The sequence below is a fragment of the Leptidea sinapis genome, chromosome 45, assembly GCF_905404315.1.
Source record: "Leptidea sinapis chromosome 45, ilLepSina1.1, whole genome shotgun sequence".
NCBI lineage: Eukaryota > Metazoa > Arthropoda > Insecta > Lepidoptera > Pieridae > Leptidea > Leptidea sinapis.
Genome location: NC_066309.1, coordinates 1,701,637 through 1,714,771, shown reverse-complemented (window position 1 = coordinate 1,714,771; position 13,135 = coordinate 1,701,637). Strand labels below are relative to the sequence as shown.

The 13,135-nt window shown below is 34.7% G+C and overlaps 1 protein-coding gene across 1 annotated transcript in view; it reads right to left on the bottom strand.

The window, feature by feature from the left end:
* Positions 1 to 1,957, bottom strand: part of LOC126977456 (integrin beta-nu) — a 52,790-nt gene extending 50,833 nt beyond the window's left edge. Inside the window, exon 1 of the mRNA XM_050826257.1 lies at positions 1,744 to 1,957. Within this exon, the coding sequence (XP_050682214.1) occupies positions 1,744 to 1,801 (58 nt within the window). The 5' untranslated portion in view covers positions 1,802 to 1,957. The remainder of the gene's footprint in view (positions 1 to 1,743) is intronic.
* Between the last annotated feature and the right edge of the window lie 11,178 nt (positions 1,958 to 13,135).

Here is a 13,135-nt window from a genome sequence, read left to right as displayed (position 1 = left end):
CCTTCTTTACTTAGGAATTTAATCACTGCTCGATGCTCAAATTTCATCATTTTACAATTTTCTTTCGACATGGTGAAACCAAAGCCGCGCCAAAAAAACAAAAGCAAGCGAAAAAAAATAAGCGTCATAATTTTGAAAAAGGAATAAATATAGAATATGATTTTGCAGTGGCCAGTTCGATTTTCAAAACTTTCTTTAACAAAGTAGATTTTATATCAGCCACCCCTCATAAGTACCTATAAGTTATTAATTATTTATTATAACAAATGATTTAAGTATTTTTAGTGTTAATTCCGCCAATATTTGTTTTTAAACAATTCGACACGTGTTTCGCCTGGCACGAAATTTGGCGAGACAACACGTCCTGATAATTATGGATTTCCGCAAAGTAACGCCTACTTCAATAAATTTTATTTATTAATATTGAAATAAAATAAGATGTAACGTAAATTAGTTTTTTCCAGAGAAAAATTCCTCATCATTAAGTGCTGTATACTAAAGTTTGTCCCCTTTTGCATTTTGTTCGACAACGTTAAAAAGAAACTATAGAATCTATACAATAAATGAATACATTAATTTGTTACAATGTTATTCGTTAGTGTAATTTATGTAATGTCTATTATAGCTACGCGATTTTCTCTAATCTAGGCTTGTACTGTGCTAATCAGTTCAGTTTAAAAATTATAATATAAGGTAGGCAATATTAAAAGTAAGTTCAAATTAGGAATATACCTATATATTAGGTAAGAATATAAGAAAGAATTTCAACTTTAAGGGAGCGAGTATGGATTTGCATATCTCTCAATAAAAGACTTAATTAATTAAACATAGAATGAAGGCTGTTTAATTGACTCACTGTATCATAAATAGCCCCAAACTAGGCATAGCCGAAAAAGTAAGATGGTAGTCAAGTAATCTTTTTTTAAAGGAGAACACACTAACATATAGTTTGTTCATGTAATGTTAAGTGATCACTGCGGCCTACAGTGGGAGGCTGCTCTGCACAGGATGCCAGCTAGATTATGGGTACCACAACGACGTCTATTTCTGCCGTGAAGCAGTAATGACTAACCATTACTGTGTTTCGGTCCGAAGGGCGCCGTAGCTAGTGAAATTACTGGGCAAATGAGACTAAACATCTTATGTCTCAAGGTGACGAGCGCAGTTGTAGTACCGTTCAGAATTTTTGGGGTTTTTCAAGAATCCTGAGCGGCACTGCATTGTAATGGGCAGGGCGTATCAATTACCATCAGCTGCACGTACTGCTCGTCTCGTCTCTTATTTTATTATAATTCATCCTCCGTTCTTGCAAAATGATTCATTATTTATTCATTATCACTACAACTGCGATCGTCCCTTGAGACATAAGATGTCAAGTCTCATTTGCCCAGTAATTTCACCAGCTACGGCGCCCTTCAGACCGAATTACAGTAATGCTTACACATTAATGCTTCCCTGTGGTACCCATAATCTAGCCGGCATCCGGTGCAAAGGAGCCTCCCACTTGTAAAGTCCATTTGCGTAGTTCATACTCTCAACTAAGTGAAGAACCTTGTTTGATCTTCTCTATAAACAAATACACATACAACAATATTTTACACAAAATATTACAGTTTTTCAAGCATCAAACATTATCTGTATCACTAGGTTAAATACTCAATGACACATTACAAGCGGTTAAGTTTCATGCCCATATATCAGCTGATAAGACTTAACGTAACGTAAGAAAATGTAATCCCTCACCTTGAGTACAGACATACGAAACAAAACAGACCCACAACAATACAGCACTGTACATCATCGCCAATTAAAATCACACACACTTAATATTTGCACGATCGTGAATCAACTGAAATTCGATAGGTTTCGCGACGACTGATAAGTGATAAGGGCTGATAAGGTGATACGAGGCGCGGCCCGCGATAGCCATCGCAGCACCGGCCTGCCAGCCGCCTCGCCGACATCTGTCGTGAGACTGAAGCATTCAACGATCAACGGTAACCGTAGTCAGTAACCATTCAAGTTTCAACACGAGAACTAATTACGTTTCGTAGTCCGTAGTACGAATTACGATGCAACAGGTTGTAAGGTAATATATATTTGCGTTTGTAGTTTTATATATGCATCATCATCAGCCGGCAGACTTCCACTGCAGGACAAAGGCATCCCCCGAAGATTTCCTCGCCGATCGGTCCTGCGCTGACCTCATCCAACGGCGATCTTGACTAGATATGTTTATGGATAATGTTTTTATAAAATTAACAGATGTATATAATATACTCTATACCAAGTGACGAATCTCATTTGATCTTCTCTATAAAGATTTCAAAGATTTTTATTGACATAATAACATACATGTTCGAAAATAGTTAGATCGTAAGTAGATGCATTAGTATAAACAATCATACAACAACAATAATAATTAAAATGTTTTTTTTACGCAAAAACTAATAAAAAACACAGTTTCAATCATTTAATCGTTTTAAAAGTAAATTTATTGAAGTAGGCGCTTCTTTGCGGAAATCCATAATTATCCAAATGTTTTGAGTTTCGTTGAGTGTTAATTCCGCCAATATTTGTCTTCAAACAATTCGACACGTGTTTCGCCTCTACACGAGGCATCCTCGGGAGGTGTTGACTCTGGTACGAGACTACATAAGTAAAGTCTGAGCAAAGTCTAAGTATGCTTTATAGATCTCAACCTTAGTGTGCTTAAACCAAAAAGATGACACCCATTTAGTCGAGTCAAATTCAAATAAACTTTATTAAATTAGGCTTAAATTAAGCGCTTTTGAACCGTCACTATAAATATTTCTTTTAAATTGCTGAATCTACCAAATGTTCAAAAAAAAGTTGAGCTTATGAGAGGAACATACAAGAAACTCAACGGCCACTCTTTTCAATCAAATAGAGTATATTACAATGGCTGTATATGTACAAAGAAATGAATTTCTAAGGTGCTGCATACAATATTGCGAAATACATTGAAGTGAAAACTTCATCTAGGCGAGGTTTATAATAATTAAGTTAATTTAAATAATTTTTGTTCCTTATTCATAAAGTAATAACATTTTATTCACTTGAGCCGACTTTGCCCGAACAAATGTAACATACCCGAGCGTAACATCTCTGGCCATCTACCTCTGTTGGAGAGTATTCGGGTGTATCTACTAATGCACAGGACAGTACAGCAGATTTAAGCCATTCCACCGCATGGGTGAAGATGACTGCACAGATCGCTCTGGACTCTACAGTCCATACCTACGTATCACATACCAAGCCAAACACCTGATCGAGGTCAGGACCAATCACCGAGGAAATTCTCAAAAGGTCACTATATTATTACGAGGGTATTTTGAAAAGCTATACACATAATATTTTGGTTATAACATGTTGTTTTTTTACTTTACGCAAAACTTTAAATGTGACCTACGTATGAGATGTTTCCATCCCAGTTTGAAAAGCGCGGTTATTTATTTAATTTAATTTTTTAATTTTTAATTTTTTTCTTTTGTTATTTAATTAAAAGTCATTATTGTTTGTAGTGGGCCGTCAGTAGGCTGTTAAGAAAGGTCGTGGTTCTAACTGAAAAGAAGATTATTCAAATAAATCTTGAAATTAACGCTTTCCTTAAGCCTTCATGGCAAAGGTAGTTAGCTCCGTCTATTCATACCATTAACTACGGATATTTGTAACAACGTTAGATATCGTGTATATACCATATACAAATAAGTATTCATTACTTCCTTCCTTTAGCCACCCGTTAAATGGATGAAAAGTATTTTTATCAATATTTTTTTTTGTAATCCAGAAAGAATTCCGATAAAACTGTAATAAATTAAAAATTCAAACATGGTTTGTTTTGAACAATATTCATAGTTTTAGTGATAATTTAGCATAGCAGTTGAAATTAATATCCATTCTATAGAATAACCATAAATTATCTACGGAATAACCATTGTATATTTTTGACCCGTTATAAAAATGGTTTCGATCTCGCAGGAAAACTCCGAACATAGCCCTATCCATTGCCCTCTGAGCGACCATGAGATTTCTCATAAGGTACATAGTTAGCGACCTACTGGTTGAAAACCTTCGTCTTCCGACGTAGGTTGTAGTTGGTGGTTGTTGTTGGTAGGCAATGACGTTCTGTATACATATGAAAACAGGTGAGTCAATACTCGTGATTTGATAATTTTTTTTTATTACGAACACCGAATTTGAATTGTGTGGTGTTTTGTGAATAATCTTGTCTTGATGGCTAATTTTCAGATAAGTTCATCAGAAGGGATCCTAGATTATTACATAATTAAAAAAAAAAAACGAATAAATCATAACTTAAATTTTTATATAGCCCATTAAACTAAATTAACTTTAGATTTAATTAGATATATCATTAATAAACGCATAACTTCGGTCGAGAGATGGCTTTAATTCTGATTGATTGAAAGTATAAAGAACACGTTACATCTCTTATGATGTATCTCACTAGACCGGATGCTTTATTATAAAAAGCATATATCAAGACATGCTGATGTTCTTAACACGGTACTTTTAGCTGTACTTTTAAGTGCATATCACTCGATGTGGCACGAAATTTGATAAATATTTAGTTTCTTGCATTTTATACGAATTGCATTATACAAATGATTTAAGTTTTCTTTAGTGTTAATTCCCCTTAAAGTCTCAGTCTCGTGCCAGATTTTGGCGAGACAACACGTCCTGAGGATGCCTCGTGTAGAGGCGAAACACGCGTCGAATTGTTTTAAAAACAAATATAAAAAAGCATAACACTAAAGAAAACTTAAATCATTTGTATAATTATGGATTTCCGCAAAGTAACGCCTAATTCAATAAATTTTCTTACGAATTGCATTATTTCAGGATAGATGGAGTTAGTTAGTTTCCGTTTGGAGTTCGTGATAATGATACATGCTAGGTTAGAGAATCTGTATATTATAGTCTTACTTTATCTACTGAGAAGCTACTACTATTAATTTACTTACTATTAATTTGTATTTTGTTTGATGAGTAAGGAATGGAAGTAACTTGTATGAAGTGGAAAGGTCAAATAAGAATTCTGGAGATTTAGCAGTTCTTCAAAACCTTATGCGGAAAAAATCCAGAGTTTACGAAAAGTGAACTCAACATAAGTTCCTATATCATTCCCACAGAACAGGTAAAAAATAACTCGTTTACTTGTTTTTGTGTTCTAGGTAAACTCAGCATAAACTATCATACCCATATCACAAGGAGTCAAATAAATAAAATAAAGAATCTATTTTGTAAAAAAATTCCCTGGATACGAGCAAACTATGACGCATAAGCAACTTCATGGTTATAAATAAAAGTGGCACCTTAGTTAAAAACTTAAACACAAACCCCCTTATTAAAAAAAAATCAAATTTCAAATACAAAATTAGAATAAAATATACAAAATTCCTTAAATCTACTTATTAAAGCAATTAACAATTAAGCCTTATATATGTAGGTATCAGAAAACTTATTTCTGCGACCCTATCTACGTGTTGGGGGATAAAACTTTATTATGCTTAAAAACTAATACTTGAGGTTTGGGGGGGGGGGGGGGGGGAATCCAGGAAACTGGCAAAACCTGGCTATTTGCTATGCAAACCCCCTTATTCATAATAGTCTGCTAACTTAAAGCATTGCTAATTTTCACTCTGTCTTCTTCTATTGACCTAAGTCAGAATGAGAAAAAACACTCCTTAGCGGCTATTTAAAGTTAGCGGACCATTATGAATAAGGGGGAAAATGTTATTTATACTGTTGATCCATGAAGAGTTCTATCATGATGAGCTAATCCTGGATGTCAATCAATATCATGCTTCAGTAAAAACGTATTTATTAGGAAAAGAAAATTAAAAGGAAATTTCAGCTGTAACTGATTACAGATATCAAATTCAATATTCCGTTTCAAAATTAGAAACGAACTGTAGAAATCTAACGAATGTACCAAAAGCTACATAGCCTTCTATGACCTTCATATTTAGATTTCTATGTTTCAAAGTCAATTTCAAATATTTTATTTAAAATAGGATTTAAAATCACTCATTGAACGTCAAAAACCTACCACTGCAGCACAAAGATTGTATATATATATTAATATCAATTGCATTGCCCCATAGCAGCATAATACTGTGAAAATAACTAAACTAGTCGCGCCGTATCTATGTCTAATTTTTTTAACCTTATATGCTGCAGATCTCAATTAATCAATCCTTTAATATTTCAAATAATATTTTCATTAAAACAGTCACCACTGCTTTTTGTACATTTTTACTGAGGGCTATTGTTTTCCCGAATATTTGGTAAACGGTTGACTATAGAAGAGAGCTATCAATATGTAAACCGTAATCAATTATGTTCATAATTGTGTATAAGAAGACGGAACCCGCTTGATCGCAGTTTACGTAATGAAACGTCTTCCGGAATACAGACTACTCTTATTCACTGCAGAATACTTGAGGTTATATCTTTATTTTGTCAGTTCGTTGATCCGGCTCTCATTAGTCATTACCACACGATCTGTTATCGCGCGTCGCGACACAGTTTTCACATCATGTGATAATGTAATTTTCATCTCGACGATGTCATTACCCTTTTCTTTGCTTGATTACCAACTCGGCGGCTGAGTGATGACTATATTCAACGAATAAATTTATTTTTTATTTTAGTAGTAATTATTATATTCTGTAGTCGCTTTGTAGATATGGTTTCTGGAGCAGGATGTTTGTAGTTTCGGAGGCCTAGAATCACACAAAGGTCTCGTAAATCTGCTGTTCATTGCTTTGCCTTACGAAGTCATTTGGGCTAGATTTTGCATTAATACTTTAATGATATGTTTAGTAACTAAATCACATTTACCAGTGGGAGGCTCCTTTCCACAGGATGCTGGCGAAATTATGGGTACCACAACGGCGCCTATTTCTGTTGTGAATCAGTAATGTGTAATCATTACTGAAGGGCGCCGTAGCTACAGAAATTACTGGGCAAGTGAGACTTAACATCTTATGTCTCAAGATGACGTGCACAGAGTTGCAGTGCCGCTCAGAATTTTTGGGTTTTTTAATAAACTAGCGGCACTACATTGTAATGGGCAGCGCGTGTTAATTACCATCAGCTGAACGTCCTGCTGGTCTCGTCCCTTATTGTCATTAAAAAAAGGGGAACGCAATTTGTGAATAAATAAAAATTACGGGAATAAGGTATAAGCAGCGTCTATCTGCCACGAGGGCCGAGGCGGCGCAGCCAATGTATAGAGCGTCTTGTCTTTCAAGCAAGCCCTGCACAAATACACAGGGGATTATTGGTGACACCTGTATTGAACTGGTGTTTGTTAAAAACGACATGACCCGTTATTGCACGAGTAATATCTTGGGCGTGTAAGTTTCACCAGCTTGAGAGAATACTTACGGTCTTTTCAAGATAGAGCTCCTAACCTGGTGCTCTAAAAGACTAAACTAAAAAACTCACTTATGATCGACATAGTGCATTCTTTAAAATGTAACAAAATATTTAGAAAGCCCTGACAAGATTTAGTGCTGTGTTAATACTGGTAAACTAATAAACATGTTAAATGTTATTGTCCTCGCACAAAAGTACGTAAACTCAAAGGATGTTGAATTAAATAGGACATAAAAATTCATTATTCTATCGACATCAACAAACCGTAAAAGCGTGAAGTCACAAGACTACTACATTCGAGCTTCCTTCTATCGCCTGTCTTCATATTCACATTAAAAGATAGCTTTCTTCATGGGTTATGTATGGTTAAATACTATTATGTATTAGTAGTTACTTATAATCGACTTATTGTCTAATAGGCATTGTGTTAGTATTGTAATTTTTTATTCCACGCGGGAAGGGTCCGGAAGGCCTACCATCAACTTTTATGCGATTTAGCGATTCAGTTCCGATGCAGTTCAGTTAAGGTACATAAACTGAATCGCTAAGATTAGTACCATAAGTGCCTATAACTGAATGGCGTTTTAATTGCTTAAGGAAGAATGAACGAAAGAAACTTGTCTGTGGTCCGCGGTGTGAGAAAGAGATGACGTTGCACCGTTGTTGCATAAGTCTCTTACTCGTTGCGTTTTGTAACCTATAAAGATATGATTTCAGCTGTTTTTTTTCAGGGGCCTTACTGCCTTGTCTTTAGTATTTTCATTTACGGTATTTATTTTCAGCATTTTGTTTTACAAAAAAGTCTAATTAAGTAATCTTATCTCTTCATCATTTTCCTTTTATGTCTGTTTTCACTATTTTTTAAAAGTTATTAAAAAAACGATTCACTTTCCGCTAAGAAAGAAGCAACTTTTTTTGAATCGCTTACTTTGACACATAAGTTACCCAGTTTAGGTTTAAATATTACCTTTTATCAATTTCCGACTTGATTTGACGGATTGGATAGCTCTAATGAGGTCGTGGTATGAAATAGCAAAGCAGTTCACTTTAGGTCGTCAATTGAATCGCAATAAGAGTTCAGGGTAGGCCTGCTGATAGGAAGAGCTTCTCCATTTCATTCCATCTTTTCCAATACTAACTCAAGTGTATCCAGCTCATCATATATATAGATAGACATAAGAATTGTGCTCAAGTTGTGAGAAACGCTTGGAAATAATTGCTAAAGCCGCAATTAAGTGACGTCACGAGCGAGCCCATTCACACAGTTAACTTGTCAGCAATAATAATAAAGCTCTCAATGTACGTGGACACAGAACTGTATTGCACCTTTATTTGGTATCAATGAGTCTGTAGGCGGTCGCTCGAGGCCAAAGTTGAGGCTTGCGAATGGTAAGTAGGCGGCATGTTGTGATGACAAAACCTACCTGTTAATTGTTTCATTACTACCTACGCTACGTATAGAAGATAAAACTTAGTACACTGTCAATACAGTAAACAGTAGTTACAGATTTTAGGTCTGCTATTGCTACTATTTGGAGCCGCCCTGTCCAGTCGCGCACTACGAGCCCAAGTTGGCAGTAAGAGGTGGGACGTTATCGCGAACCCACCACGCTCACCCTGATGAAGGACCTCCAAATGGTCCGAAACTAGTCGGTACCGACAACGACAAAACGTGAGTAAAGCCGTATTAATAGATAATTTAATAATGACCCACGAAAGTTTTAATAATTTATATTGACATCGTAATAGATTTATTTGACCTAATATCGATCAACTAAATACAAGACTAGATTCTCAATATTGTGCTATCGATGTATTCTTGCAAACTAATCACATTGCTCGCTGACAAAGCTAGGTGGAAGGTAGACGAAACCAACAACCAGATACCTAATCTGAATTAGTTCAGCGTGTTGGGTAAAACGGAAGGTTACCTTAATGTAACAATCGCCTTGAGAGAAGTAGAAATAACGACTTCGATGTAACAGTTTACTACAAAAACCGCTAAGTATTTAAATTTATTAAACGTTTATCGCTTTCGATTCCGTATAGTTTGAACAAAAACTAGTTGATTGCTACACAAGCAGCGCTAATGAACAAGTATGTACCATCGAGTTGGCTTTCTCTAAGTGCTTACGTCTCAAACAGAGGAGTGTCATAAAATACGCTGAACTAAGTTTGCACTTAGCACCTTATCACCAACCTGTTCCACACAACTGCTTGCATCTACAAACGACTGTGTACTTAACATTTTAACGTATCAAACATGTTGACAGAATTATATTTTATTCTTCAACCGTTTCCCGTCACGTCTTTGTTTAGAACATTGAGTACTAATCAAAAGGAGACGACAGTGATTTTTTAATGGCCAAGACTAATATATAGTATATAGTTTTATATTTCATTAAATGTACTAAGTATAGTTTTCTATACCCCTGTAAACGACTACATACATTCAATTGATTTATTTTGTTAATACACTTACAGATTCATAAATTCAGGTACCTACTATCCAAAATGGGCAATTGGTTGATTAATTAAGCAAGCCCCAAAGTAGTACTTACCGAGCGCACCTCAAACCAATTTACATTTATAAACAAAATTATATTAACCTAGGTTTGGACAGACAAACATTGATCATCCTCACCTCATACATCATAAATGTTTAACGAACGATCGACTTTAATTCAACTTTGAGCACTCAGTTGATTTTCAAAGCGAGGTTTTAACGATTAATCTGAACTTCTCAGCCTATACTTTTTTATTTACTAGTGTTTCCTTGGCCCGTCGGAATCCATTAAACCTGTTTTGATCAAACACCACGTTTTCCCCATGTCAGTGGTTGCGTCGGCGCGTGCTTTAGTTTCATATTTTCATTAAATGGTTCACGTGTACTTGTAACCATTAACTAGTTTAGCAAAATAATAAATATTGAGTGAGATTTTAGTAAGTAACGTAGTTTGGTTCACATATTCGTGTGGAAGGCACGTTGAGTATAACATATATAAGTGATTTCAATTTAAATTATTAAAACCTTTGTGAACTTTATTTATTTAAATCGGTTCATCGCTGTTGGTACCGACTTATTAAGGACCATTCGGAAGTCGTTTATCAGGGCGACTGTAGTGAGTTCATGGTGACGTCTCGTCTCACATTGACGAATCGCGAGTAAAGCCGATTTAAATCAATAAAGAATTCAGTATAAATATTTTCACGTTTTGCTCAAAAAGTGACATACTTGTTTGATTTGTACATAAAACCTCCCTTCTTTCATTCGCTTCGTTTGTATTCCTTTCGTCTTTTTCACTCGCTTCGGCATACACTCTTTCTATTTCGTACCAAAGCTTCCTTATGCCGTCGTTCGTTATATGTGGACTTTGGCTGATGTGAATGCCATATCCATTTAAGTTAATGCTCTAAAATATAGAACGACATACTTACAAAGTAGGAGCCCTTACCGTTAGTCGCTAGCAGGCTAATATTCAAATATCTCAGAATCTAACCGTCCTTAATTACAATTGAGTTATTGTGCATTGAATAAATTAATACTTATTCAAATCCAATCACGTAATCTTCAGTTTTAGGTGATCAGCTTACAGTTAGTTTAGGTTATGTAACTGTCTATAGATTGTTTTTGAGTTAGCAAAAATATTACTTCATCAGTGTATTTGGTACTTGTTTGAATTTAACTCGCATGCACCGATACTGTACAAAATACAAAAGATCAATTTTGTATGTAAGTAATATGTAAATAATTCTTATACTAGGTGCCATAATTGCTCTTAATTCTGTAACTACACCTGAGGAAAGTACTGAGTCAAAACTGAGTCGATTATTTTATAAAATACATACTGATGGATATGATGATCAAATATTTGATACAATTTTGCAATGTTTATTAAAAAACTACATATATTATTTCTATTGAAATTTGCAATTTATTTGCTAACTTCTATACCTAATACCGTTAGGCTTCTAGTAAATGAGACCGGGTCCACATTATTAGCCATGTGATAGACAAATTTTACACTACTAGGTATACTAACATTAAACTATATCGCTAATTCTTTGATAGTTTGATTAGAATCGGCTGCTATCATCGGATACAATTAATCACTATTTAGCTTATTAGCTGCTCAGGGTTTCTACGAAATTAAAATACAGCATTGATATCACGAGCTGTTTTTTTCTGCGTTTCAGCCCCGCCGGAGCCGAATGAAATCTTTACTTTTAAAGCCGAATGAAGACACAAAACTCAAACAATTATTGTTGTACATTTTGAAATCTATCATGTAAAAAGCTTCATTCTGAAATCTCGCAAGGTTTTATTTTAAATCCAAAAAAAACTATTTAATTGCTTTCATTCTCTCTCAAATAAACCTCTATTATTTCTCTCAAAATAACTGAAATTATTTTTAAATATGGAGATTTTATCCTAGATACAAGGCCATAATAATGAAAATATTACCGATGTCTGCAGAGTTGGAAACTTTAATAAAAATTTAATAAAAAAATTTCTTAAACTGGGTGAAAAACACAATCAGAAAGTCAGTTACATTTATAGATACAGTCGAAGCCAAATGTAAGACGTAAAATTAGTTAATAATTAATTAATTAAAATTAGTTAGTAAAATTGTTACACGACGCATGTACACTGACAAACTTGAAACGATATACAACGAAATCCTATTACTCCACTGCTGAATATCTAAATGATCGGACAGCCTGGGACTAGATTGTGATTATTTTATAGCGATAGAAATGACTGTACAATTTTGTATATTTTTATTGAAAAGGGCGCAAAAAAAAGAATGCTGGGAGAGTTTCTTGCGCCGCTTCTTCTCTCTCAGGGCGACATTTGTTTCCGAAGCGGTAGTAGTATAAGAAATGACATCAAAAAGAATTCTAAAGGAATCAATTTTGAGAAAATAAATGCCTTTTATGCCTTTTATGAAGAATCAAAGCTGATAACGTACATATATATATATAGTATATATACTAGTATATATATACTAGTGGACCCAACAGACGTTGTCCTGTACACATGTTTTAAATTTGAAAAATCGGTCCAGCCGTTAGGAGCAGTTCACTAACATACACATGAGCAGGAGAATTATATTATATGGGCGGAATTGAGAATCTAAACCAGTCTCAAATTCACTGAAACAAACAAAAAAGTCATCAAAATCAGTCCAGCCGTTTAGGAGGTAGTTTAATTGTGAATCTAAACCATCCTCGAATCCACCTGAAGACACACACCAATCTCAAATTCACTGGAACACACAAAAATATCATCAAAATCGGTCCAGCCGTTTAGGAGGTAGTTCAATTGTGAATCTAAACCATTCTCGAATCCACCTGAATACACACAGAAAGTTTCATTAGAATCGGTCCAGCCGTCTAGGAGGAGTTCATTGACATACACACGCACACAAGAATTATATATATAAAGATATATGTAGGTATTCGAAAGGTACTATTATTCAACTTTTGCATGAGAAGATGCTATACTAACTTACCATCGATTAGCCTTTAAGCCAATAAGTCCGCCTATTCCGTTAATAAGGACAGTTGCTTCTTTTTACTAATGTGTTTATTAAATAAGTTCGTTAAGGGCTAGATAATGTGTAGTACTATTTATATAGGGATATTTTAGAAACATGATCACCTCATTTAACAAATGTGAATAAGATATACCTACACCAAACTG